The 27,838-nt window shown below is 56.4% G+C and overlaps 1 protein-coding gene across 3 annotated transcripts; it reads left to right on the plus strand.

Moving 5' to 3' along the window:
- Nucleotides 1-232: 232 nt before the first annotated feature.
- Epha8 (EPH receptor A8) lies at nucleotides 233-27,830 on the plus strand. 3 transcript variants are annotated; one of them, XM_041652668.1, is made up of 17 exons: nucleotides 233-395; nucleotides 5,163-5,227; nucleotides 10,424-11,087; nucleotides 16,792-16,947; nucleotides 18,722-19,057; nucleotides 21,121-21,245; nucleotides 21,380-21,542; nucleotides 22,288-22,381; nucleotides 22,782-22,849; nucleotides 23,573-23,737; nucleotides 23,815-24,000; nucleotides 24,248-24,309; nucleotides 24,799-25,008; nucleotides 25,285-25,434; nucleotides 25,519-25,709; nucleotides 25,874-26,047; nucleotides 26,179-27,830. In XM_041652668.1, exons 1-17 carry the CDS (start codon nucleotides 305-307, stop codon nucleotides 26,291-26,293), a joined length of 3,015 nt encoding a protein of 1,004 aa, XP_041508602.1. In that variant the 5' UTR covers nucleotides 233-304; the 3' UTR covers nucleotides 26,294-27,830. The 3 variants fall into 3 exon arrangements, with proteins under 3 accessions (XP_041508602.1, XP_041508603.1, XP_041508604.1); XM_041652669.1 differs by having other exon boundaries at nucleotides 23,642-23,737; XM_041652670.1 differs by lacking the exons at nucleotides 21,121-21,245; nucleotides 22,288-22,381; nucleotides 22,782-22,849; ... (6 more) ...; nucleotides 25,874-26,047; nucleotides 26,179-27,830 and having other exon boundaries at nucleotides 21,380-21,491.
- The last annotated feature ends 8 nt before the right edge of the window (nucleotides 27,831-27,838 follow it).

Here is a 27,838-nt window from a genome sequence, read left to right on the forward strand (position 1 = left end):
GGTCACGAAGCCTCCTGTGTGCGGTGCGGTCCACGAGTGGCGTGGGGGCCAACGCTCCCAGGCGCAGACCGGCCGGGTCGGGCGTGTGCACGTGCTGCCGGCCAGTGGCCGCGGTGCGGGTTCGGCGTCCCGCCTGCCCGGGCCCTGATTGGCTGCGTGCGGGGGCGGCCCCGCCCGGGGCGGCGGCGGGCGCGGGTGCCCGCGTGCGGCTGAGCCGCGTGTGCGCCGGCCGGGGTGCGGGAGAGGCAGGAGCGCGCCACGCGCGGCCGCCGGGCCGAGCCCAGGAGCGCGGCGCCGCCCGGCCATGGCCCCCGCCCGGGCCCGCCTGTCCCCTGCTCTCTGGGTCGTCACGGCCGCGGCGGCGGCCACCTGCGTGTCTGCGGGGCGCGGCGAAGGTGAGCGGAGCGGCGGGGCGGGGGCGGCGCTGCCCGGGGCGCAACTTCCCCGCCTCGACCCCAGCCAGCCTGGGCTCGGGATGGCACAAACAGGGGCTGAGGGAAGATACACAGGGGATTGAGAATAGGACGCCAGGGCAAGGGGACATGACTGGACAGAAGACAGAAGAGGTATGGAGGAGAGAGGGGACAGAGAGAAGGCAAGGGATGGGGACCTAGGACAGAACGAACTGGCAGGCACCGGACCGACAGGGAGACAAGCAAGATTCCAAGAATCGGAAACAAGATACAGAGGACTGAAGGAATGGGGGCTGAAGATGGCATTGAGAAACAAGGCCAAGAACTGACAGAGACCAGAGAACAGGGGTTAGGAAACATGGGTTTGAGGGATGCTTGAGAGTGGGGTGGGGGCGGAGGCTGGCCAGGGGAAAGGGGCGCAATGGAGAGGCACTCGGTGGGAAGAGGTGCGGTGAGGAAAGGACTGGGAGAGACAGAGGCATGCTGCCTCCAAGAAGGGTCTTGTCTGGGTCAAAGCCAGGTGCCCCCTTCACTCAGGCCCCAGGAAGGTGGGAGGGTCACGGAGTCATCAGGACATCAGGACCAAAAGAATTTGGGAAGTGATTTGTGGTGGGGAAAGAGACCCCAGAGCTATAGGGGCTCCAGGGTGCCCACCCACACCCTTTCTTAGTCCCACCAGACACTGCAGTCAGACCAAGGGTCCTGCCTCCTACACCCCAGCTTCTGGTGTGGATTCTCCTTAGGATGCTGTGCCCAGGAGGCTGTGGCCCACCGTTCAGGGCTAAAGCCAGTCTCGCCAGTCAGGCAGGACTTATAGTGCTCACTGCTCCCTAGCAAGCTGAACTATTCTTCCTGCTCTGAGTGTCCCTGGAATCCAAACATTTAGCTCAGGGGGCCCAGCCAGCCCACAAACACAGGCTCTTTCATCCACACAGACCCAGGCTAGCAAAACCTGAGATTCATGGACAGCACACACGCCATCATGCACACAGCAGTGCAGCCATTGCGCACAGCAGTGCAGTCATTGCACACGCATGTGCACAGTATATGCACGTGGAAATGTATTGTGACACCCATATAGGCATGTTAGGTGCTGCAGCACACTCGGAAAGAGACCCTGTGACTTACATTCGTCCCAGTGAAACGTGTGCACTCTGAGACAGGTAGGATGCTGTCCCCAAGGAAAGCAGAGCCGAGGAGGTATGGGGGCGTGTTGCAGGTGGGCAGGCAGAGCTGGCTGGCTATCTAGTTATGAGACAGGTTTGGGGGTCATTATTCTGAGTGAGCAGGGAAGGGGGCAGAGGCAGGTCAGGAGAAAGATGGCCTGAGAGAACAGTTTTCCCAGAGCTGGGCCAAGTGCTGCGGCACGCTTTGGGGTGGGCTAGGGCTGGGGGTGGGGGTGGTGTTTCTAGCCCAGTAATTTTTAAGGGGGTCTACAGAAAGGCTCCAGGAGTCCTTTCCTCAACTGGTCGGTGGAGGAGCCAGCCACCTTCCAGAGTCACAGGCTGTGGGTCCCAGAGTCTCCATGGTACAGTGACTTTTTCTCAGGCTCTAATGCTGCAGATAGATCCGAGGTAAGGAACACGTGCAACAGAGGGGTCACAGCTGGAGGAAAGGCATGCCTGGAAAAAGGGGAGAAACCTGCCCACACTGAGGGGGTCACGGCTAAGTGCAAAGTACAGAGCCAAATGATAGCTTGCGGAGTGGCCAGCCAAGCAGGGGTGACCCACACAACTCAGATGACCACATGATGGAGACCTGGGCCCGATGTCCACGTGGCACTCCCAGGAATCCTTGCACTGGTACAGAGCCAGAACCTGCTAGGGAGACCACTGGGGACTCGGGGAGAAGGCACACTTCCCAGCTGGGGACCAGCGGAGGCGACAGTGCCCAGCCTGGCTAGCTGCCCGTTGCTCGCAGTGGCTGCTGGGCAGTCGTACACCTGCAGAGATTCCTTGATTCGCGCCAGCCACCAGGCCCCTTCTAGCTCCCTAGAGTGGACGGTCCCCCACTTCAGGGTGGTCTCTTAAGGCAGTCTGCATGTCCTGCCTGATGTCCCTGGGCCACCCCGATTCTTTGGCCTCCCCATCACGTGCTGTGTCCTCGGGGAATGTGAATCAATTTAAGTATTAGTCTCAGCGAAATGGAATGGGGGAAGGTGACAGTTCTGGAGAGAAAAGGAATCGCATAATGCCTTCCACGGTCCGGCGGGAAGCTGCGGTGGAATTATCTCTGCTGCTCAGCGCCTCACGGCCCCGTGTGGTCCCCAGTACAACCTGGACAGGGAGTTCTCGGAGGACTGCCTGTGGGCATGCTCCAGATGAGGAAACTGAGGCCTGAAGTGTTCAGTGGGAAGCCTCAGAGTCCAGCCTCCCATTTTCCAAATAGGAGATCCATCCAGAGTGGGGAATCGATCCCACGGTCTGGCAAGACAGGAAACCAGGCAGCTATATGATCAGGGGGTCTGGTCCAAGGGGCCTCAGACTGCCTGACAGGCCTAGTACTGGAACTCCACCCAGTTCCCATCAACCGCTGTTGGCGTGGGTTGTCCTTTGAGGTTCATCCCACTTCTCCTCCGTACACTCACGGATGAGATGCTGAGATGCGAGGTACGGTGGCTGGCAATGGTTCAGAAGAGAAGGATGGGAGGAAAGGGACAGAGAATGGTCTGGAAGGGATCGAAACAAACAGCCCTGGACTCCTGTAGCCTGTTGTGAATCCAATAGAATTGACTTTTGACTTAACTGTGGATTATCTGAGGACCGGCTGATGTGGTGGTACTTCCTGGGGACAGACTGTGGCCCTGTGGTCAAGGTGTTCAGGGGGAGCCTCCGTGGCAATGGAGGGTCCTCTAATGTAGAAGCAGGTCTGGACTGGGCTGTTCTGTGGCTGGAAGAGGGGCCTCAGGCTGAGACCCACATGTGGGATACCGGCTCGTGTGGTGACACCTCTGGGTGTTCTTTCCCCACCCTCTCTCCTAATGGGGCCCCATCGGTCTTGGGGGGGCTGCAGTACAGCCCCCTTCCCTCCCCCAGCCAGCAGGAGGAAAGAGCTTGCCTGACCCACTTTTCTCTCTATTGCCTGAGAGCAAAGGAGGGAGGGAGACGGAAAGCCTTCTCTCTGCCTGCGCCCCTGGCGTAGGGCTGGCTCCAGAGAGGGGACTTCCCTCTGTGGGCATTTGTTCTGGTTCTGGTCCCACCCAGTCCCTGGGGACCTAGAAAGGAGTGCAGAGGAGTCTTCCCCGGTTCAGCCAGGCTCCTGACATTGAAGCGGGAGGGTGGAAGGAAGAAGAAAATGAGTCTGTAAGAGCATCCTCACTCCATGGTTCCTGATGACACTTGGCTGCGTCTTTGAGGGCCAGAGAGGGCCAACTTGGAGCTATGCAAATGTCAAACAGAAGGATACCCCTCCTCCCGGTGGGAAAGTTCCAAGAGCTTTAACCATCTGTGACCTAGCCAGGTCACATTCCACCCTGGTAGATGGAAGCCCATGGTGGTGGGCTAGGGAAGGAGACCCACAGAGGAAACAAAACAAAACACGGAAGGCTATGGGGCTTTGTGCCAAAGGCATATTGAGATTAAAAAAAAAAAAAAAAAAAAGCAGAGCCCAGAGACAGGAAGGAACTTTCCTAGGACACACAGCAGACGCAGATAGTTGAGACTGGAGTCCTGTTCTCTAAGCAGGATAGCAAGGGAGTAGGCATAGGGTTGTAGGAAAAAGAACGGAGTGTCAACAGGACCAGCTTTGGACCAGGCAGCTGGCCCTGTGCTTTACAAATGGCTTCCTTGCCCCCATCTGAACCCCCAAGTCCTAATGATTCATTTTACAGATGAAGAATTGAGATTCAAAGAAATAGAAGCCATTTGGTAATGAGGGGCTCATGTAGCAAGGGCCCAGGAATGCCTGACCCCCAAAACAGGCTCTTTACTTTGTGATTCTGCCAGACCCCCCCCCCAGGTGGTCGTGGGGCCTGACTTTGAACAAGCTGGCATTTCTGTCAGAGCTCCTCCCTGCTGCTCAGGGCACCACCCAGAGAACCTGCTTCTCTGGCTAGCCTTGTCAAGTGGTAGCTCTCTCTGTGGTGGCCCTGCTAGCCACACCCGGGCTTCTAGGCAGATTCCGAACCTCTTAGAGACATATGTCTTTCATTCCTAAGTGGAAGTAGTACAGACTGCTTCTCTGGACTGTCATGAGACACCGTCATAGGCAAGGTGTCATCTAAGGCTCCCGTGGGCAGAGTTCAGCACACAGATGTCGTCAGGAGGGAGCTCTCGTCCATCCACGACCCTCCCATTCCTGTCTTCAGTGGTCCAGCAGGTGCCGACCTCCATCCTGGGGACACTGAGGACATTAAAATCGTGCCTGTCCTCGGGGAAATGGTGGGACCTGGTAGTGTAAACGTGAATGCTGTCATCTCCTCAGAGAGCACTGGGGGTAAACACCACCACCCCCGTTCCACAATGGAGGAATCTGGAGCTTAGAGAGGGTGAAGAGGCAGAACCAGAATGGCCCCCACCCAGACCCAGCTCTGTACACCCAGATATTCCAGGAAGCCCAGGGCTTGGGTAGCATGTGCTGCAGTAGTGACGTGGCTGTTGGTTGGGGCGTTGAAGGACACTGGCAAGAACAAGCATCCTGGGATAGGAACTTTGAGCTCCTGGGAAGGGGCAGCTAAGAGTGACCGGTGTGGTTGGCGCTGGCTGGAAAGGGGTCCCAGGGTCCTAATGCCCTCTTGTCTTCTTTTGACAGTGAACCTGTTGGACACATCCACCATCCACGGAGACTGGGGCTGGCTCACGTATCCGGCTCATGGGGTGAGTGATGGAGTTGCGTCGTCTCTCTGAGAGGTTACAGTTTGGGGTCTTGGCATGACACAGGTCAAAAGGAAGCAGAGGCTCTGAGAAGTGTGCTCATTCATTCAAGGGCACAGAAATGGGAGGCAGAGTGGATAGTTCTTAGCAGTTTAGCTCATTGGCACCCCTGGGGTCACAGAGCCGGCTCTGACACGGGCCCCCAATTCCTGTCTAACCCTCTGTTTGAGAATCTTTATATCTGTGCCCTGGACTTGCATATTCACGGCCTGCCCAGCTCAGGCCCAAGGTAGTTGGAACCATAGCAACAGAAAAATAGACAATCAAGTCCACCGAGACCATCCTTCGTTTGGGCTGGGTCCCCTCCCTCCAACTGCCAGGCCTCACCAGGACTCCTAGGACCCAGGAGCCTTGAGTGTCTGTCGGAATCACCTTGTGCACAGCAGTCCGCGATGGCACGTTCCCAGGTCCCATCAGGTCTCCAGGTGACCGTGGACTCCATAACAATACTGCACAACCTGTGGCCAAATTCCATGGACATCATAGTAAAGGTAGGACAGTGACTGGTGGGACCTGGGTCACCACCTCACCTCTCCAGGCCTCAGTTTCCCTGTCTGTAGAAAGGCAGGTGTGCATGGTGTTCTCCTAGGCTGTCACATGGCCTTCGTGCAGGGTGGGACCTCAGCAGTGTGGCTCTTAGAGTCAGTGAGCATTGTTACTAGTGTGTGCTGTGATTGTATCCCATAATGAACACACATCCGTGACACGAACCCTTGTCCCAGCACAGGCGTGTATATTGACTGCTTTTATGAATACTTTTGACTTTCATAGTCCTGGGGACAGGACGTAGTTTGTCCTTGATGATGACAGTGGCACCAGGAGTTCAGGCCTGGAAAGGGACAGGGTTTTTTTGTTTGTTTTGTTTTACCTCGGGTGGGGTTTTCTTCTTGGATGCCAGGATGGATCTCTGCTCTCCCTCTCTGGGGTCTCACGGCAGGCAGCAGTGGGCCGAGCCAACAGCCATCAGCCCTGGGCACAGGACTCTGGGAGCTGGCAGGGACAAGCCCCAGTGCTGTAATTCTCGAGGCCCAGAGCTGTAGCCTGCACAGCCACGGCTTTTGAGGACAGAGGCAGGGCCTTCTGCTCCTGAGACATGCTACTCAGTGTGGCTGTCCTTGGGAAGGGCCTGGGATGGGTCTGTCCACGGGAAACTCCAGTCTCAGGCCTGGTCCATGCTCAGTGCCCTGATACTAGCTGAGCGGGCATCTCCCTTGCCTCCTAACTGCGAGGTAGAGGTAGCCTTGGCCCCAGGTGGGCTCTGTGCTGGCTGTCTCTGTTGCCCTGGGGCCAGGGCTTGGCCATTAAGTTAATGAGAACCTGGATTTGGTTTGGGGAGGCTCACACCCGGTGACAGACGGCTCAGCTTTTCAGGCATGTACAGCGTCTTCTTGCTTCTTCTAAGATTTAGAAAACAATGATAAAACCTTGTGTTTATATCACGACGGGAGCAAGTCCTTGGGGGATAGTAGGCCCATTCCACAGATGAGGCCTGCATCAGTGCAATGAATGCAAACAAGCAAAAAAGCCCAAAAAACAAAAGGCAAAGAACCCTCCTCTGGTGGTGAGCCAAACTCAAACCGAGATCTCTCTAGGCCTGGCCCCTACGTAGAACCCATAGGCACCTCAGGTGGTCAGGGCTTGTCTGACCTCCCTGTAAGGGGTGAGGGAGGATTCATATTGTCTGCTGAGCCAAGGATGCACCTTGCTGGCTCCAACCCCAGGCTTGAAACTGAGCAGGTAGAGCAGAGGCGTGATCACGTACTCCCATCTCGGGGCCCTTCTGCTGATCCTCCTGCCCAGCGAGGAGGAAAGCCTCTGGGACTGGCTCACCAAGCTCTGCCCAACTCTCTGCAGCTTGCTCCTTGGTCCTCTGGTCTGTGCTTAGCATTGGGGGGTGGTATCTCGCTTGGGCAGAGCATAGCTGAAGGTGTGGGTACCAGGCCCCAAGATGGTCCAGCGTTGCCTTCTCTGACCAGTGGGATCGCACAGGCCATTCACCTCCTCGTTTATACCGAGATGATCATGGAGCATGCTCTGTGCAGTTGCAGAGAGTGACGCATAGATAGGGCATTGGCCAATGAGAAGCCAGAAGCTTTTGAGAGCTTAATCTACTCTGCTTAGGCCCCGACCCTGTGTACTTAACCAGGATGCATCTCTCTTTCTGCCCCACTGGAGTATCCAGTGCCTTGCCTGTCAATGAACAGCCAGAGTGCACGCTGCCTTTAGAAGGGGGCATATTACCGTCCTCACCTCCCTTGACCCTTACCATGCCCTGGAGTAGCTAGAAGAAGCAGGCATTCATAGATAAAACACCCAACACTCAAAGAGGAAGTGTAACAGACCCACGGCTGCACAGTGCTTTGCACAGTTCTGTTCCGGGAAGAGAACACGGTGGGGGACAGCCTGAGGTGTCAGCTGCAGAGGTAACTTGGGTGCGAGTGGCCCAGAGTGGTCTTGACTGGGCTGGCTTGTCCTTGCATTTATTTCCAGGAACCTGGCCACTCCAGGCGTCTGCCCTCACTCTGGGGCTGCCAGGGCTGGGCCAGGCCATTGGCACTGGTGGGGACAGCTGGAGCGGACTCTGTTCAAGCTGGTTAATTTATCTGGGCCCCTGGCAGGAAGCAGACAGGGAGCATCTGGCAAGCTTTTTGGTGTTCCATTAACTGTGACAATGACTTTAGCCCCAGATGTGGCACCACTGCCTGGAGCTGGGGCTACGGTGTGGTGTGGGGGGCAGCAAGCACGGGCTCTTACAAGTGAGGCCACACCCCCCCAGAAGCTCTGTGGGCAAGAACCTCATCCTAATGGTCCTGCAGGCATGCAGGCAGAGCAGGGATCTGCTGGCAAGGGCAGCAGTGCATTTGTGTTCTTCTCTTTGAGTGTCTTCCTGTGCCAGGCCTGAGCTCAGCACTCTGTAGACATTTTCTCCTGGCGTCCTCCCAGCCTAGCAGAGATGGGCCTGTCTGGGGGTGCTGGGGTTGCTGCTGGTGCGGCCAGCAGAAATGAGGACAGGTAGAGGGCCTTGTGACAGGCAGGAAAGGCCTTGGGGCACTCAGGACCCCCACTGTGCCACACTTAGAGCAAACTCAACCTACAGATGAGTGGAGTGTAAGGAGGGAGGGTCTTCAAGCCCCCCTGCCCCATACTGACGTAACAAGATCCTTAGTTCCGACAGGGCAGAGAGAGAGAGTTAACAGAGGTGGACATGGCCGTCTGTCCTCAGCCCCGGCAGTTCCTTGAGGCCCTCAGGACTCATCCCAGTGCCTGCCCCTGGCTAGAGCTAGGTAGTGGTGTGGATGAGGGAGCCAGGGCTCTTCCCTCACTGTGCCTACATAAGCCCCTGCTTCACCCAGGATGTAGCTGGCAAGTGCCACATCAGAAGGGCTCAGGTGTTACCTTCCCTCTCCCATCTGGATCAAGGTCCCCTGAGCTGTCACTCTCCACCGCTGGGGGGCCAGGAGCCCACTTTGTTTTTGGTTTGGTTTGGTTTGGTTTGGTTTGGTTTTGTTGTTTTCTGAGACAGGGTTTCTCTGTGTAGCCCTAGCTGCCCTGGAACTCGCTCTGCAGACCAAACAGGCTGGCCTTGAACTTACAGAGATCTGCCGGCCTCTGCTTCCCAAGTGCTGGGATTAAAGGCGTGCGCCACTACTGCCCAGCTCCCATTCCTTTTTAAGGCTGAGTAATAGTCCCCTGTCTGTGTGCGCTATTTTCTCTGTCCGTGTGTCTGTTGGTAGACAGGTAGGTTGTGTACTTGAGATGTGTGTGTTTTCGGTGCTGGGGCTCAGACCCAGGGGATGTTGCATTTTAGGCAGGCTCACTCCGTAGCACATCCGGTTGCCCGCCCACCTCGTGAGCGTGGTGGGTATACAGGTATCTCATCAAGACGATGTACACTAGGAATCGCTGCCTCGTGTAATTCTGGTTTTTGAGGCCCTCGCTACACTGCTTGCCACAGCAGCTGCACAGTTCAATAATGCACTAGGCTCAGTGATGCACCCAGCTCCCGCGTTCTCCGTGCCCTCGCCTGCACTTCTTTTCTGTTTAAATATCTAGCGGAAGAGAAGTGGGCTCTCACTGTGGGTTTGATCCACATTTCCCCAGTGGTTAGCGATGTCGAGTGTCTTTTCTTGTGCTGTTTAGCCATCTGTGTATCTTCTTTAGAAAAAAATGTCTTTTCAAGTCCTCTGCTCCTTTTTTAATTGGACTCTTAGTTTTCCGTTGGTGAGCTGTATTTATTTGTTATGGATATTAATGTCTTGTCTGATATATGGTTGGCAGATTTCCCCTGCTTCCCGGCTGCCTTTCTTTCAGCTCTGTGGGGGTATTTGGTTTATCTCCGTTTCCATTGCCTGGCTAGGGCCAGACAGAAGCAGTACCGCTTAACTTTCCCTCAGCCTCGTTCTAGCCCGAGTGGGGTCCAGACCATCCCTAGGATCCCAGGCCAAGGACAGTGGTGCAGAACCTCTTTCAGTGGCTCTCCTGCCAAGCACGCAACATAGCTCTGAGTCCCATCCCCAGCACTCCACCAACCAGTCAGGTCTGTAATCCAGGCACTCAGAGGGTCCAGGCAGGAGGAACGGAGGCGTTCGGGCTTGATTCTGACTACAAAGTGTGTTCAAGGCCAGTCTGAGTTACAAGAGACCCCATCTCCGACAAACCACAAACCAAAAAGCAGCAGGGTAAAGGGAAGAGTCCATCAGTCATTCAGCAACCAGCCACAAAGGAGAGGGAGCCGGAGAGGGATTGAGGTGGGGTACAACCTAGGGCCACTGCTTCTTGTGTTGGACAGGTCCCTTAAGTAGCTCAGTGGGAACTGGACTCACCCACTTCTCTAAGCTAGACCTGTGACCCTGGGAATGGAGGGACGAGCCATATAGAAACAGTGCTCAGAGCCTGGGTGGCAGTCAGGCGAAGATAGGCTCTGGTGTACCCCTTGGTGGCACACAGCTAGCTCTTCCTCAGTAACACTTCCATGGGCGTAACTTAAGGGTTCATTTGCAGATGTCTGGCATCGGGCAGTGGTGACTGCCTGCCCAGAGGGACATTTCTCCTGTGCTTTTCCTGGTCCCTATGCAGGGGCTGGCTGGAGAAGGCCATGTGTGGCCTCCACCCTAGCAGACTGTGTTCTCTTTGCCACAGTGGGACTCCATCAATGAGGTGGACGAGTCCTTCCGGCCCATCCACACGTACCAAGTGTGCAACGTCATGAGTCCCAATCAGAACAACTGGCTGCGTACAAGCTGGGTGCCCCGCGACGGCGCCCGGCGTGTCTACGCTGAGATCAAGTTCACACTGCGTGACTGCAACAGCATTCCCGGCGTGCTGGGTACCTGCAAGGAGACCTTCAACCTTCACTACCTGGAGTCTGACCGGGACCTGGGTGCCAGCACACAGGAGAGCCAGTTCCTCAAGATCGACACCATCGCGGCTGATGAGAGCTTCACGGGCGCTGACCTGGGCGTACGGAGGCTCAAGCTGAACACGGAGGTGCGTGGGGTGGGCCCGCTCAGCAAGCGCGGCTTCTACTTGGCCTTCCAGGACATAGGCGCCTGCCTCGCCATCCTCTCCCTCCGCATCTACTACAAGAAGTGCCCCGCTATGGTACGCAACCTGGCGGCCTTCTCAGAAGCAGTGACTGGGGCTGACTCGTCCTCGCTGGTGGAGGTGCGAGGGCAGTGTGTGCGGCACTCGGAGGAGCGTGACACACCCAAGATGTACTGCAGTGCCGAGGGCGAGTGGCTGGTACCCATCGGGAAGTGTGTGTGCAGTGCTGGCTATGAGGAGCGGCGGGATGCCTGTATGGGTGAGTGGAACTCAAGGCTGGCTGGCCGGGTGGGTGGCAAGTGGCTCCGTGTGGTGTGGGCAGGGCTGCCAGTGTACGTCATCCCCAGTCATCTGGCTCCCTGTCAGCAGATGCACAGGACATCTGGGGGCTGGGGAACAGGCAGGTGGCCTGTCCTGTGGACATTGTCAAAGGGATCAGGTATGCCATCAGGCGAGTCCCTAGGGTAGGAAACCACTCTGCATGCTAATTCATGCCGCCGTTGTTCTAGGGGCTTCACAGGTATTAACTTACTCAGTCCCCGTCACCACCCTGTGAAGCAGGGGCTGTTAATGTCCTGGTTTTGAAGATGCGCAGAGAGGAGAAGCAGCGTGCCCCAGGTCACACATCTAGGCAGTAGCAAAGCTTGATTTGGATGCTGGCTCTGGATTCTAAGCTGAAAGTCAACCCTCTAAATTGTGGAGTGGACAGAAGCAGAACCAGGGTTCTGAGTAAAGAAGCGTAGGGAGGGGACATTGCAAAAACGTGTCTACAGGGCCACCCAAGGAGGACAGGCTGGGCTGGACTTGTCACATGGCCCTAGACTCAGGGGAACTTGCAAAGTGCTGTTGAGAACAGCTGAGCAACCGGGTATTCCAAGACTAGGCACCATACTGCATGCACGCGTGCTTGCCTGTGTCTGTGCACGTGCACACACAAGCATGTGCACACATTGTGCTCTCTGGAGCCATGTGGGACCCTGCAGCCTGGTATGCTGAGAACAAGTTACTTAGGGGAGTTCCGTGGGCACCAGCTGGGGCACCAGCTGGTGTGGGGCTCGGCCTGCTTTCCCTCTGCCCTTCTTGGATCCCCTAGAGGCTGGACACATGGTCCCTCTGCCATCAGAGCACAGACAAGCCTGGCTATGGAAAACTTTGGTTCTGGCTACAGAGGGTTCAGGGAGGGACCTTCCTCTGTGGCGGTCATGGAGACACCTCCTACAGACCAAGGAGAACACACTGTCTCTATGACACCTTTTCCAATGTTTGCCATATTTGGAGACTTTAATGTATTCCCTTAACACATTATGTCGGCTATTCTTCCACTGAGTATCGTGTGCTCAGGGCATGGAGGTCTGGGCCGGAGGCCTCTGCCCTTAGGAAGTCCCCATCCTTACAACAGTTTTCTAAGTGAGATGGGAATTTTTTTTCTTGCACATGGGACAAACCGAGACCCTCTAACATGAGAAGCAGAATGGATCTGATCCCAGGCCACCTGGCCCTCAAGCCAGGGACTGGCCCCTCAAGACTCCCCCTCTACCCATGGAGCCCACCTATCCCATTCAGGCTACTAGTGATGGTTACAGCCATGCCATCATGACTAGGCAGACTACTGGCTAGTAACACCTGCTCAGGGCTGTCTCAGCTCCCAGTTCTGTATGCCACCAGCTCTACAAGTAAGCCAGCCAGTCCCACGGGGGCCAAGACAAGCTGGCCTGCGGGAAAGACTAGGAAGTCCCCTTGTTTGGAAGAGGTGAGAAACAGGGCAGGACAGGGCTCTTGGTGAGAATTCCTCAGAGACTGGGAGGCCAAGGCCAAGCTTCCTGCCTGCCGCTGCCAGCCCATTAATAAAAAATAACAAAGACGCGCAGGGCAGGGTTAGGGAACTGCAGTGTGTTTTGAGTTTTACATTTAAATCATAATGCAACATAATTATGCTAGTTGCAAGATAATTACAGGTTTTATAAAAAATATCAATTCACAGTGCACTGCAGGCAGCCATAGGGATGAGCTGCGGGTTTCAAGTCCCACATGGAAGGACATTCCCCAGCCCTGCTTGTGGCATCTGTGACTGTCTATGTCACCCCATCTGGAAGGATCCACATATGGGGTCTGAACTGAGACCTTCACATGGGAAGCCAGGCCAGCAGCCTTGCCTGGGTCTCTGTCTGGAGACTGTAAACTCTGCCGTGTCACCTGGCTCCTCAGGTGACCAAGTGAGATTTCTTTCGGGCATCAGAAAATATCAGAATCATATGAAGCTAGTCCAGTTTACCATTGAGAGACAGAGGTCCAGAGAGGTAAAGTTACTGGCCCAGGGACACACAGCAGGGACTGGTGGGTAGATCTCCAGTCTCCGGGATCCTCCAAGCAGGAAGTTGCCAGTTAGTGACTCAGTGACCTCCTTAGCCACCTGTACTCCTCTCTTCCCCCAACTCCTTCAGCATGTGAAGGGGCCTTGGAGCATCACCCCCATCCCAAGTGGCAGGAAGAGTCTGAAGCCTAGTTGCTGTCCTTCCTGTCACCTGGATGGGAATGTAAATCACCCTCGGGGGCCCTAATCATCTTTCTATAAATATCAGAGGCTCATGCGGAGGGGAACGGGGACGACGAGCTCTTTCGCCTTCCTGCCTGTGTTTAAAATCTGATTTAGAATTAATTTCCTTTGGTCGACCACGGGCGGGCACCTTATTTGTCAAATCTCAGGCTTGGTGCAGGGGGAGCAGAGAGGTGGCTGAGGCTGTGGGCAGCTGCCAGCCTGACAGGCAGGCTGGGCAAGGTGCCCTCGGCGGGGCAGCGGCCTCTCCTGGCCCACAGCCTGCCGCTCCAGCCCTGTACCACTCCGGAAGCCCCCTGGGTCATTGGGCAGGACCAGGCCACAGCCCGGAGCGCCTCCATCTAGCCCAGCCTCCAGGATCCAGGGCTCCCTGAGGCCCGGTGATTAGTATTCTTATTAAAGATGATTTTATTTTCAAGGCGTGGATTAATCTGGCCTTGACACGTGATAGCCATATTGGGTATTAGCGGAGCAGGAGGGAACTGCCAACCGGTGAGCTGTAGGAAGGCACAGCCAGCCTGTGGAAAGATGGCTTGGTGGTTAAGGAAGACACAGCCACCTCTAAGCTCAGGACTGTGAGGAGAACCAGGTAGGGGCCCAGCTAGGTGGTCCTAACTGTCTTTGCAACACCTCCGATCTGAGAATCTGGGGCTGAAGGCTGCAACTCTCTGAGCTGTTCCCTCTTCTGCCAAAGGGTCCTGTGGGTTGTTGTGCAATGCAGTGACAGAGTGCTTGCTGAGCTTGTGCAAGGCCCTGGGTTCTAGCCCTAGCATGCACACACATACACACACACAGACACGTGCACACATACACACAGACACATGCACACATACACATACACACAAAGGCACATGCACACATACACACAGACACATGCACACAGGCACATGCACACATGCACACACACACAGACACATGCACACATACACACAGATACAGGCACACATACACACAAAGGCACATGCACACATACACAGACACATGCACACAGGCACATGCACACATACACAGACACATGCACACACACAGGCACACGTACACATACACACGCACAAGCATATGGAGACATGCTCACCGACACACAGGCATATGCACTCAGGCACACACACAGACGAAACGATTGTACTACAATTGCCGATTGTATCTAGTTACAGTAACCGGTGCCAGGTATCACCAGATCCTGATGCTCACGTGACCCTCTCTGCAGCCCCAAGCAAGCACTATTGCTGTCCCCGTTTTATAGATGAGGAAACCAGGTCCAATGACATGCCCTGTGTCACTTAGCCCAACTGTGGGATTATACCAGAAAGAGATTCAGTCAACCCCCCGTGCCCATCCAACAGCCATGAGCTGTTGACAGCCAAAGCTTTTCAGAGATGCCTGACACATTGTGCTCCCTTCATGCCGTGCCACAGCAAGATGTCCCTAAGAACTGCTTCTCTGTCCATTGATGCTCCAGCGGCTCCCTAGGCAGAGCCAGCTCCTCTGACCTAGTTTGTAGTGGAGGGGCAGGGGAGTGGGGAATGGGTAGGGGAGGAACAGCACACAGAGGTCTGCCCACCACAGTGAGGGCACTGTTGCTCAGCACAGTCCCAGGTCCAGTATGGCGGTGCCAAGCCCCCTGCTAACAGTGCTGCCCTGATAGCTCCCTGCTTCAGAAGGAGCCTGTGTCTAGGCTGCACCCCAAGACAGATCCCTGTACTCCAAGTCCAGATGGAATCAAGCCTGAATCTTCTTGGGGTCCCTTTGGATGGGGCAGGTACCTCAAAACATGGACATATTGTCCCATCACCTGACAATGCTGAGCCCCCAAAGTCACTCTAGGGTCATCCTTTCCCTGACTCTCACTTTCTTACAAGTCTGCTGACTTTTAGAATTTGCTTGGCATTAGCGGGTATAATAAAGAGATCTGATCGGCATCCACAGGCACCGTGCTCTGAAATGACATCCTTAAATAAAACTCTGGGGGACTGGCTTTTCCAGAATGGGATTTAGTGTGAGAGAATCCAGTGAGCCTGTGACTGTCCCTGTGGCACAGGACTTCTGCTATGACAGAGCTGGAAGCGACTGGATGGCATTGGGTGTGCCTGACCTTCCAGAAGGGTCCCATGTGTACCGGCTTTGGCACAAATCAATCCTAACCTCCTAAGGACCTGGGAGGTCCTGGATTGGGAATCCAGGGGGAGAGACTGACTGGGAAAGGGAGATGCAGGGACAGGCACAGTCATTTCTGTGTGTCAATGGAGAGGGCCAGCAAGGCTGTCATCAAGGATCAGTTGGAATGGATCCAGAAAGAGGAGCTCAGCACATGGATAGGAGAGAAAAGACACCCTGGGAAGAAAACCCAACACGTGCAAAGGCCCTGAGGCCAGCAGCCTGTTCAGACTGGCCTGGGGATGGGCGACTGCATTGGCCTGGCAGAGAAAGTTGTTTTTATTTGGAACTCCAAGGGACTGAGTGGGGGCATGGGATTCCAGAATTCCTGCACCCATATGCCTGTGTGATTTTGTTCTTACCTTTCAGACATAACCCTCCTTGGGGAGGGGGGCTTCTGCCACTGCCCTCCACGATCCCCTTGCCCTCCTGAACACGATTTCATCATGTTTACTTTGTGTCTCCTTCTCTAACATGGTGGCCCCGGAAAGTGGGTTGGGTTCCTGTCAGGGTCTCCTGGGTCTGAAAGGGGCCTGGTCCTGGGTCCTTCTCTAAGCTATTTGGCCAGATGTGAGAGGGCAGGTGGGGCCACTATCACTCAGATGAGGTAGAACAGGTGAAAAGTTCGGCAGAAGAAAGGATCGGGCGGGAGACGAGCCGCTGGCAGCAGAGGTAACAGGGTGGTGGGCCTTGGAGTTAGGTTCCCTAGGGAACTTGTGAGGCATGAAGTATGAGACCCCAGCCGTAGCCTTTGCCACCTTAGGGTTTGTGCTCGAGCCAGGAAGCTGGCTTTAATGGAAGAGGGTCCCTGTTTGTCCAGGCTTGGGACAGGTCGTGCGTGGGGCTTTTCTTACTCGCCCACATTCCCCCCTCTCCCTCTTTGATCCACTCAGGTCACGCAGGTCATGGCTTTAACCACCCTACCATTGATTCTCAGCTGCTTGGGCCCTGTAAGACCCCAAGGCCAAGGAGGGTGGGTGATTTGGGAAGCTTGGGAGTGGGGTTTTGGGATGTCCCTTTTAGTATTGGGATACATATCAAGGTCCTAGCTCAGCTCCGTGCAACCTTACAGAAGTCAAATGTCCTCTCTACACTCTGTCCCTTATTCATTTGTGAGGATAGCAGCATCGTATTACAGATGAGAAGCTCGTCCCTCCAAGACCGCCCAACACACACACTGGGAAGCTCAGGGGGAGTCCCCCTGAAGCCGTTTGGTCAGCCCCCAGATTGCCTGCAACTGTCTTATCCTCCACAGCCTGTGAGCTGGGCTTCTACAAATCAGCCCCCGGGGACCAGCTGTGTGCCCGATGCCCACCCCACAGCCATTCTGCGACCCCTGCAGCCCAGACCTGCCGTTGTGACCTCAGCTACTACCGCGCGGCCTTGGACCCACCGTCGGCAGCCTGCACCCGTGAGTATTGCCTAGCAGCTCTCCTGGTAGAACCCCCAAGGTTCAGGAGCTGTGTGTCTGTGAAATAAGGGTGGATTGTGTGTAGGGGAGGGGACTGGCCCTCACTGCAGCATCAAGCTTGACCTCCTGGAGTCTTGATGTGGTCCCCTGCCATCTCTTTAGGGACACCCAAGAACCTCCTTCTGTCCTTCCCTCGGTCTTTCTCTCCTAAAGGAACATCCAGTCAGGGCTCCTGCTTTCCTGGAGCAAGGTGGCTTTGGTCATCAGACTTGGCAGTGATGTCAGTATCCCAGGGCTAGGTGGGCAAGCCTTATGCTCAGTGTGAGGTGAGGGTAGGAGCCAGAACAGCACTCCCACCCTCACCGTCCTAGACAAGTCAGCAGGAGCTGCTGGATGCTGGGAGCTGCGTGTGTGTGTGTGTGTGTGTGTGTGTGTGTGTGTGTGTGTGTGTGTTGGCAGATCCACGGGTGATGTCTGAACGCCTGAGTGTGAGTGTGCAGCATGCATTTGTATTCATGTGTATTACAGATTCTCAGGTGGTTGTGTGTGAGACAGAGGACAGTTGAACGGATTCCTGAGCTTGAACAAGTGTGACTCGTGCCTGGAGAGGGTGTGGTTCTGTGTATGTGTGCTCTGTGTACCCAAGGGGACTCTGAGGGCTGCAGGACTGTCTTGGCATTGATGTTGTTCCTCAACCCTGGTCCTTGATCTCCATTGGCCTGGGGCTCAGCATTCACCAACCCTCGCTCACTGCCTGCTGCAGAGGGGCTTGCATGATTTTGCATGGAAGCTGCTGCCTAGATCCCTCCTCCCTTGCCCCTCCCATACCACCCAGCCCCAGGCTCCCTGCACAGGCAGGTCAGGGCTTGAATGTACTGACACCCACGGGTGCCACACACACGCATGCCAGCCGTCCCTCCATAGTGATTCCTGCCCAGGCTTGAGCATTATCTTGATGTGAACCTGATGGGGCAGAAAGAATTCCTCCTCAGCTGAGGCGGGCCTAGCTCTCGGTCCCAAGCAGGTGCCCACATTTGGCTAGACTCTGGTTTCTTCCTAAGCCCAGGCTACAGAGCCCAGAGCTACCAATTGGCCTAAATCCATAACTCCAGGCTTTTGGTGTCTTGTACCTTGGGCTTGGAAATTCTTCCCTACGTCTTTCAAGAGCCCCAATAACCCTTTAAGAAGGGTTCTGAGAACGTGTGCTTCTAATCTCTCAAGGCCAAGATTCCCAGCCTGGACTGATGAGCCCTGGGGTCCTCTACCCACCCTGTGCTCTCCCGGCTCAACCCCCATGACACACTGCCCAGTGCCACAATTAGCTCAAGTAAAGAGCCACCAGCCCCTCTCCCCAGAGTCTGTGTTGCCCAGCCTGGGGCTGTATTCCAGGACAAGGCAGGGATGTGTGGTACCACACAGCCTAGTGCATACACGGCAGAATTCCTCTTCCGCAGAGAGTGCTCGGTGGCATTTCTGTTAGCACAAGAATGCAGAGATGAGACAGGTGGACACGACCAGCCTGTTTACATAAAGCGTGGCTGCTGTGGGCTCCCCAGGGCTGTGCGGTGTCCCTCCAGCTATAAGTGGGAATTGTAGGACACACACTGTGACCCTGTGTCATGGAAACTCGGGCTCCTTTCTCTGATGCCGGCACAGTCTTCGCCCTGTGAGCTTCTGGAGGATGGAGTGGATGTGGCTTCCTTAGTAAAGAGGCCCCAGATACAATGGTGGTCTTGGGCCAGTGTCACACCAACTTGTTACTCTCTGCCCTCAGGGCCACCCTCAGCTCCAGTGAACCTGATCTCCAGTGTGAATGGAACATCCGTGACCCTGGAGTGGGCCCCTCCCCTGGACCCAGGTGGCCGTAGTGACATCACCTACAACGCAGTGTGCCGCCGCTGCCCCTGGGCCCTGAGCCACTGTGAGGCTTGTGGGAGTGGAACCCGCTTCGTCCCGCAGCAGACCAGCCTGGCACAGGCCAGCCTGCTGGTGGCCAACCTGCTGGCCCATATGAACTACTCCTTCTGGATTGAGGCTGTCAACGGTGTGTCCAACCTGAGCCCCGAGCCCCGCAGTGCTGCCATGGTCAACATTACCACGAACCAGGCAGGTAGGCGGAGCAACCCTAGGGACCCCCATGCCCCCCTAAACCATTGTCTCTCTTGGCTCTTCCTTCCCACCAAGACCTAAGCAGGGGACAGTTTTGCCTGTAGGAAAGCAGAACCCATACTGTGAATGGATGTACTCCAGAAAGTACAGAGGCAGGCTTCTTTTGGGGGGGGGGGGGGAGGTCATAAGCCTGGATTCTAGAACTTTCCCTCCCTATATCTCTGCTTTCTCTCTTATGCAGTGGAAGTAACGGCACTGCCCTCCATACTGTGGAGGCATAGAGAGGGGAGAGTGCCCAGCCCAGCAGCTGGCAACAGTCTGACGCTGGCCCAAACTGGCCTTGAACCCACACCAGTCTTTTTGCCTTAGCCTCCCAAGTGCTGAGATGACAGATATGGCCCTCCACTTCCAGTTTATGCGGGGCTGAGTATCGAACCCAGTGCTTCATGCATGCCAGGCAAGCACCCTACCAACTAAACCACATCCCCAGCCCCAGATATCATCACATCAGTGCCTATTTCCAGAGCCAGGTGGGTTTGGATATATTCTGGTCAGCTGGACTGAGTTCAGCCCCCAGAGGTTCGTTCTTTTCAAACTCTGGGGGGTCCTGCCTGTCGGGAAGCAGCCTGGTCCTCAGAGCAGCCAGGGACAGCTTTCTATGCTTGGTCACCCTGGAACGTTCCCAGGACCCTCAGCTCCGCCCCACCATTGACATACACAGACGTGGTTCAGAAATCCCCTGTCTCCACATAGAAAGCCGAGGTTGGGACCCAGAGGAGCAGCCTCCTGGGAAGTTCACCACTCCCATCTCTCCCATGGCCCAGTGACATCTATCCAGGACACACCTCCTTTCTCCACATCTTTCCCACCATCTTGTCCAGCAGTATTCAGGAATGGACCCTTGCCTGGGTTCACAGCCCTGTTCCGCCAGCTGTCTGCAGGAGTAGGAAGGCAGGTGGCTGGCTGGAGGGGGGGCAGGGAAGAGCAGAGACCCCAGCAGCATTTGGACAACACCCACATTAAAAAGAGATATGCCACTACCCCACTCCACCCACTGCAGATCTCATGTGCTGTCCCTGTCAAAAGGCCCACAAGGCTCTCCTTGCAGAGTGACCTCAACTGCACCTGCTAGTCTTTTCCCTACCTTGGTACCATGGCCACACGCAGCAGGTGCTTCTCCTTGTTCTGTACCCCTGACCATCTGCCTGCCAGCCCTAGTCTCCTTAGAGCAGCCTGCAGGGACAGCCGAAAGTGACTTAGCTGGCCCTGGCTAGCGAGAAGAAAGCTACGGCAGAGCTGTGAGCTCCCACATCTGACTCCCTATTTCAGGTCCTTCCATAGGGGCTTCTTGACTTTTCTCGTCACAGTGTCTAGCAGCAGCAGCATCTATTGGGCATCAGCTATATGCAGTCCCTGCCTTCAAAGTGCTCCCAGGCATGCTGGAGCAGCAGGACACCTAGATGCAGGAAGAACTGGCCAGTCAGGGTCTCACTCTGCAGTCCAGGCTGGCTCTGAATTCATGTTGATTCTCTTGCCTCCACCCCAAGTATTGGGAGTACAGGTGGGAGCCACCAAGCCCAGCTTATGTCATTATTTGACCTTGTCTGTAGCTATGTGTGACCTTGGAGCAGACTCAGGAGAGCACAGAATACCTGAAGATGAAGCCAGGGGTAGGAGGCAGGGCACCTCCAGTGACCAAAGAACCCCTGAACACAGACAGGCCTCCTCAGCTCCTGCCCCTCGTTGTCCAGTGCTACCCCAGCCAGGACTCCAGCCCAGGGTCCTTCCGCAGGCATACCTGCTATAGCCAGACCTCTGCTCAGGGTGAAGGCCCTGAGGGCAACCAGGTCTATCCACGTGTAGCCAACTTCATATCCCGGCCCAAGTGCTAGGATGTGCTGTTGTGCTGGCCGCAGGGAGTGTCCAGGAGGCAGCCAGTGCCTTTGCAGGGTATGGGGCTGCTGATTGTCCTGGTGTAGCAGAAGGGTCAACAAGCTCAGTCTGGGGTTTCAGAGGGGCCTGGGCGTGGCCCATGCTGGGCCTGATGGGTAGCTGCCGCCCCAGCCCCGTCCCAGGTGGTGGTGATCCGGCAGGAGCGGGCGGGGCAGACCAGCGTGTCCCTGCTGTGGCAGGAGCCAGAGCAGCCCAACGGCATCATCCTGGAGTACGAGATCAAGTACTACGAGAAGGTTTGAGCAGGTCCCGGGAGGTGGGCGGGCGAGGAGGTCCCCGGAGGTGGGTGGGCGAGGAGCCAACGGGGGCATGGGCACCAAGGAGGGCCCCGGAGCCCCGCGGCCTCACCGCCCTCGTCCCTTTCGGTCAGGATAAGGAGATGCAAAGCTACTCCACCCTCAAGGCCATCACCACCCGCGCTACCGTGTCAGGCCTCAAACCGGGCACTCGCTACGTGTTCCAGGTCCGAGCCCGCACCTCAGCTGGCTGTGGCCGCTTCAGCCAGGCTATGGAGGTGGAGACCGGGAAACCCCGTGAGTGTACGGAGGGGGAGGGACAGGGAGCCCCACTGGTGAGACCAGGAGGAGGATGAGGAGGACAAGCAGGGGAAAACCTGTGGCCATACCAGGCTGTGCCCTTGGGACCCCTGTTCTCATCATCCAATCCAGTGGGACCTTTACAGGCAGGAAGGCCTCTTCCAGATGACCTTACGGGTGTCCCAGGGACATCTCTCGGAATCTCATGTTCTCCACAGACGGTAGAGGCTTTCCCGTGTGTATTCTGGGACCCACAGCATCCACATCACTGGGCCTTGTTGGAAATACTAATCCCGAGGCCTGTTGCCCTGAATCAGAAACCCTGAAAAGGGGGCCCAGTGGTTAAAGGTGTGCACAAGCCCCAGTGCTTATAGGTCCTTTGGGGACCAAAGGTGGCAGTCATGTCCTTTCCCTTCCATTTATTGTGTGGCCTCCAGTAAGAGTTCTCAGAGCCTCCGGTAGGCTGCAGACAGTGCCAGGCCCGACCTTACAGGGCTGAGAAGAGAGGCCAGCGCTCACGTCTCTCAACACACTCCTGGTGCTGTGAGATTGACGGCAGTACAGGTGGTTTTCAGCTCTTCTTTGTTTGAGTCAAAGAGGGCAAGTAGCTGTCCCCAGCATGCACAGCTTGCACAGTGGGAAGCCAGGCAGCCCAGCTGCACGAACTCCAAGGGAAGCCTAGTGCAGGGTGGCATGGGAACAGAGCAGGCTGCTGGTTGCAAAAGACCAGGTCTTCCTGCAGGACCCCGCTATGATACCCGGACCATTGTCTGGATCTGCCTGACACTCATCACGGGCCTGGTGGTGCTCCTCCTCCTTCTCATCTGCAAGAAGAGGTGGGTGCACCTCTGCCCCTCCCCAGCCACAACCCAGCCATGCCCAGCCAGAACCTATCCCCTCCAACTAACCTCAGCCCTGCCCCAGCCACAACCAAGCCCGGTCCCACCTCAGCCCCACCCCAGACACATACATGCCTAGTCAACCTCAGCCACAGCCTAACCACGCCCAGCAACACCCACGCCAGGAAAAAAGGGGACTTACTAGGGTGGCCCATCAGAGCCATGGGGCTATCCCCATGGGTTGTGAGCCCCAAAACAAGGACCATCCCCTGAAGACTTGCTGAGGGACAAGAGCCAACCTGCTGGGAGAGGGGCATGCTAATTCATCTTCTGACTGGGTCTAGGCTGGCCTGGCCCCAGCAGGGTGGTGACTGCTCCCACCCCCACCCCCATGCAGGCACTGCGGCTACAGCAAGGCTTTCCAGGACTCGGATGAGGAGAAGATGCATTACCAGAATGGGCAGGGTGAGTGTGCAGCTTCGCCCCAGCAGGACCCAGTGCAGGGCTACCAGGTCCAACTATCTATAGGGAAGGCCAGGCAGGGCCCAGCCTAAGGCTACTGTTACAGAGGCATCTCCCACTTTGCCAGATGACAGCCTCCTGGGGGATGCTGAAGGCTCTTTGATCAGGCCAAGGCCCAGCCATGTCCACTCAGACATAGTTCATGTGTGATTTCTCTGGTGGGGATTTGTGCAGTTTTGGACGAGAACCCCACTACAGAAAGATTTCCAGAGTCCCATAGAGAGATTCCAGGAAGCAGAAGAGACATGGGGTATCTTCCTCTCCACGTCCCACCACTGTGCCCATTAAATGCCAGTCAGAATAGTCTTCCCCACGAGGCTCCATGCAGCCTCGGAATCCTTAGTGACCCACCTTCAGGCAGAGTTGGCACTTGTGAACTCTTTTTCTTAGTAGCATTACCATCCTAAGAGCAATTTTAAGATTGCACGGGGGGGGGGGGGCACAGAGAACAACAGACATGTCAGAATTAGCCAGAGACCCAGAACACAGAGCCACGTCATAGACTTCCCGCTTATGTCTATGGGTAAGCCATGTGGGGTCCCTGCTGTCTGACACTAAATCTAGGGATTCCCAGAGACACCCCATTCCCCCCAGGAGATATTGGGAGAGTTGGGAGAGGAAACTTCCTCCTGTCCCTATTGAGGGCCCTTCTCCTTGACTCCTCAGCACCCCCACCTGTCTTCTTGCCCTTGAATCACCCCCCGGGGAAGTTCCCAGAACCCCAATTCTGTGCAGAGCCCCACACCTACGAGGAGCCAGGTCGAGCAGGCCGCAGCTTCACCCGAGAGATCGAGGCATCCAGGATCCACATCGAGAAGATCATAGGCTCGGGTGAGCCCCAGAGGCTGGGAGGGGACCCGAGTGGAAGATGGGTTCCACCGCTGCCTGCTCCTTCTGCGCCCCCACAGGGGAGTCGGGAGAAGTGTGCTATGGGCGGCTGCAGGTGCCGGGCCAGCGGGACGTGCCTGTGGCTATCAAGGCCCTCAAAGCTGGCTACACAGAGAGACAGCGGCAGGACTTCTTGAGCGAGGCAGCCATCATGGGCCAGTTTGACCACCCTAACATCATCCGCCTTGAGGGTGTCGTCACCCGCGGTAGGTGCCAGACAAGGGTAGCTTCACCTTGTGGGATGCTCCTACTCGCCCAGCTGCTGGGCCATCCTAACTCTGTCCCTATGTCTCAGGTCCCTAAATGACCCTGGAGTGCTCAGAGCCTAGGACCACAGTCGGACCCTAAAAACGGTCCTGACCACCTCCCTGGGTGGGCATATGTTCTTGGGGTCCCTGATCAGCAGCCCTGGCCCCGCACACACCAGGCCTGCATCTCCCTTTCCCTGTCCAGGCCGCCTGGCAATGATCGTGACGGAGTACATGGAGAATGGCTCTCTGGATGCCTTCCTCAGGGTATGTCTGTGCCCACGCGGGGGAAGGGGGCTCGTCCTTCACTGCCACCCACACAGATGGGGTATGTTCGCTTGCTGTCCACATATGGAGGTTCAGTCTGGCTGCTGAGGGTTTGTAAGCGGCACCCCTCACCCCACCCAAGCTTTCATCTCGCATACATGGGGGAGAGGCAGGTACAAGGGACATCTTGAGGGTCAGGTGATTGAACTGCTTTCTACCCTCCTACCGTGAAGGTCCCACTTTTGCAAGGGCCCTTACTGCCCTGCCCCAAGCTAAGGGATAGTGTGTCCTTTGCCACCACTGCTGGGTATTCACTGGGGACTGTCATACCTGGAACGTGACTTTTCTGGGCCTCCATTTCCCCAGAGGAGACACCTCTAAGCGGCTCGACACTTCACTTTGCCCAGTCTCTAGGGAATTATGGGAAGTTCCCCAGCCCTGAACCAGGAACTACCTCCAAAGCCCACAACTCTCTGTGTCCCTTTGCAGACTCACGATGGGCAGTTCACCATCGTGCAGCTGGTGGGCATGCTTAGAGGGGTGGGCGCCGGCATGCGCTACCTCTCAGACCTGGGCTACATCCACCGTGACCTGGCCGCCCGCAATGTCCTGGTAGATGGCCATCTGGTTTGCAAGGTGTCAGACTTCGGGCTCTCGAGGGCTCTGGAGGATGACCCTGAAGCCGCCTATACCACTGCGGTGCGTTTCCAACATCTTCTTGTGAGCAGGGGGTATAGGCAAGGCTTTATAATTGTTTCTACAGCTTGGGGGGCAGCCCGTCACGTTCTGATGTGTTTCGTGGAACACACCATGTGTTTCAGGGTTCTTTAGTCTTCCCTTATCTTTCTAGTGACTTGGGAGGTGGGCTCCCCTAAGACGGGCGCTTTTGGTTGGTGGACTGGGAAGCAGGACTCTGCCTGGGGCTGGAGGACAAACCCAGCCACCGGTCCTTCAACATTTTTGTATCCATCCCAGGGAGGGAAGATCCCTATTCGATGGACAGCGCCCGAGGCCATTGCCTTCCGCACTTTCTCCTCAGCCAGCGACGTGTGGAGCTTCGGAGTGGTCATGTGGGAGGTGCTGGCCTATGGTGAACGGCCCTATTGGAACATGACCAACCAGGATGTGAGTCTGGGGCCCAGGGAAGAGGTGCAGCAGTGGGGCTCCAACAGGGAACCCGGCCTGAGCCCAGCACTGTGCCCCACCCAGGTCATCAGCTCAGTGGAGGAGGGTTATAGGCTGCCAGCACCCATGGGCTGCCCACGCACCCTGCACCAACTTATGCTGGACTGCTGGCATAAGGACCGTGCCCAGCGGCCTCGCTTCTCTCAAGTCGTGAGCGTCCTCGATGCTCTGATCCACAGCCCTGAGAACCTTAGGGCCACAGCCACTGTCAGCAGGTACCTGAGCCCTGCACCAGCCGTACTGCCTTCTTCCCAGAGTCCAGCTTTGCAAATCATCTACCTTATGTGGGGCTGGGATGGAGGGAGAGGATGCCCAGTGCCCATGTCCCTGGCAAAGACCAGAGCCCTGTTAGGCTACTCACTGGATTCTCTACACCCAGGTGCCCACCCCCTGCCTTTGCCAGGAGCTGCTTCGACCTCCGAGGAGGTGGAAGTGGCAGTGGGGACCTCACTGTGGGGGACTGGTTGGACTCCATCCGAATGGGCCGGTACCGGGACCACTTTGCAGCCGGCGGGTACTCCTCCCTTGGCATGGTGCTTCGCATGAATGCCCAGTGAGTGACAGGGCGGGGAAGAGGGTGCAGGGCCAGAAGCAGTTCCACAGCAGTTCAGGGGTGGGCAGTGGGCTCTCCTCCCAGCTCCCGGATTCCTAAGGCCAAACTAGTGGACCTTGTTTCTTTGTCAGGGATGTGCGTGCCCTTGGCATCACCCTCATGGGCCACCAGAAGAAGATCCTTGGAAGCATCCAGACCATGAGGGCCCAGCTAAGCAGCACTCAGGGGCCCCGCCGGCACCTCTGACTCCTGGCTGCCTGGCCCTGGTCGTACTAGCTGTTAGGGGCTCTGCAGGGCCACCCAGAAGTCGCAGTAGCCCCGGAGCTCTGCCGTAGAACCTACAGTTACAGCAGTCAGGCATCCGGGACAAAGTTCTTGGTGCTTCAGGTGGATAGAACACCTGCCCACTGGAGGCACAGGACCTGTGTCTTCTAGAGCCTGGGCCCTCCAACACCAGAATCCAACAGCGATGTCACTCCCCTACCTGTGTGTGCATTCATGCATGTAGGTGGTAGTCAGAAAGGTCCTGGCAGCTGATGGAAACAATATGTGATCATGTCTCTGTCCCCAGATGTGTGCAGGTTACCACGTGTGTGCTTATCCACTAGGGGAGGAGCCACATGTGTGTGACCACAGATAACGCATCATGGATGAGGAGGCATGATAGTGTGAGCAAGGAATCTGTTCTGACACTGTCCAGTTCCCAGTCCCCGTGGGGACCAGGCAGAGGCCCACATCCACTCCCCCCAGTGCCTGGAGGCTGGAGCCCAGGCTGCTCCCGAATCACACCAGCACCAGGCCCACCGTCCAGCCTGGGTGAACCCACCATGGCTATATCTCAGGTCCGGGCCTCCTTCCTATATGGGGGAGCCACCTGCAGCTTCTGCCTGGCTCCTCTTGCTGCTCAACAGGAAAACAGGGTTCCTGGCCAGTCCTTCTGGCCACCTTCCATAGAGGGTCACAGCAGAGTGTGAGATGCCCTCAGAGGGGCTCGGCTGCCTGGCCAAGCTCTTACGGCTGTGGTGCCTCCTCCCAACTTCTCACTGCCCATCCCTGCCACCCCTGTCCATGCTGGGAACAGGAGCATGGGGCAATTGCTAAGGCCCAATCCCACCCCTTCCTATACCAGATAGGAATGCCCAGAGAAGGGGATGCCTTGTCTGAGGTCACATGACAACCAAATTCCAGATCAGGCCCCCTTCCTCCCAGTCATGGTCTGTGAGGATGGGAGGGGCCTGGGAAGCCCGTCACCCACAGGCTGACACCCCCATTACGGCCCACCAGGGTATGTAAATATCTTTTTTTCTACCATGTCAGGATATTTTTTTTCCTCACTCCTGGCAATGCAAAAATGGTCTTCAAAGCACATACAAAGCACCCCGGGTGAGAAAGCCCCACCCTGGGGGAGGCAGGGCCCCAGGAGCCCCAGTACAGAGCAAAGGGCGGCCTCCTCCCCTTCCCAGCCCTGCCCACAGCCAGCACAGCACCCCGCGAGACACCAGCACTGAGCCCCTTCCCTCCTGCAATAATTCAGGGGCCTCAGCCCCACCCAGGTGCCGCGGCCAGCTCCTGCGCTTCTATATATTATAGTACTATGTAGCCGAGCTGCCCTTCCTTCCTATGGAAGTGGGAAACATGGTCAGGACACGAGGTGGGGGGACACCCAGTCTTCCACCCCATCCCACTCACCCAGTGTCTGGGCTTGGGATCCTCAGGCAAGGCCTCTGAGGTGAGTCCCCCTGGGGGCTCCTGGGGCCTCTCTGTGGCTCCCATTCTGTCTGGAAATTACCT

The sequence above is a fragment of the Microtus oregoni genome, unplaced genomic scaffold (assembly GCF_018167655.1).
Source record: "Microtus oregoni isolate MIOR12 unplaced genomic scaffold, Mior012 000005F_ref0000423, whole genome shotgun sequence".
Taxonomy (NCBI): Eukaryota; Metazoa; Chordata; class Mammalia; order Rodentia; family Cricetidae; genus Microtus; species Microtus oregoni.

Coding starts and splice junctions, on each gene's coding strand:
- Epha8 (XM_041652668.1), top strand. CDS start 305: ATGGCCCCCGCCCGGGCCCGCCTGTCCCCTGCTCTCTGGGTCGTCACG. Junction 22,382..22,781: donor CTTCTCATCTGCAAGAAGAG/GTGGGTGCACCT, acceptor ACCCCCATGCAG/GCACTGCGGCTACAGCAAGG. Junction 26,048..26,178: donor GTGCTTCGCATGAATGCCCA/GTGAGTGACAGG, acceptor TTTCTTTGTCAG/GGATGTGCGTGCCCTTGGCA.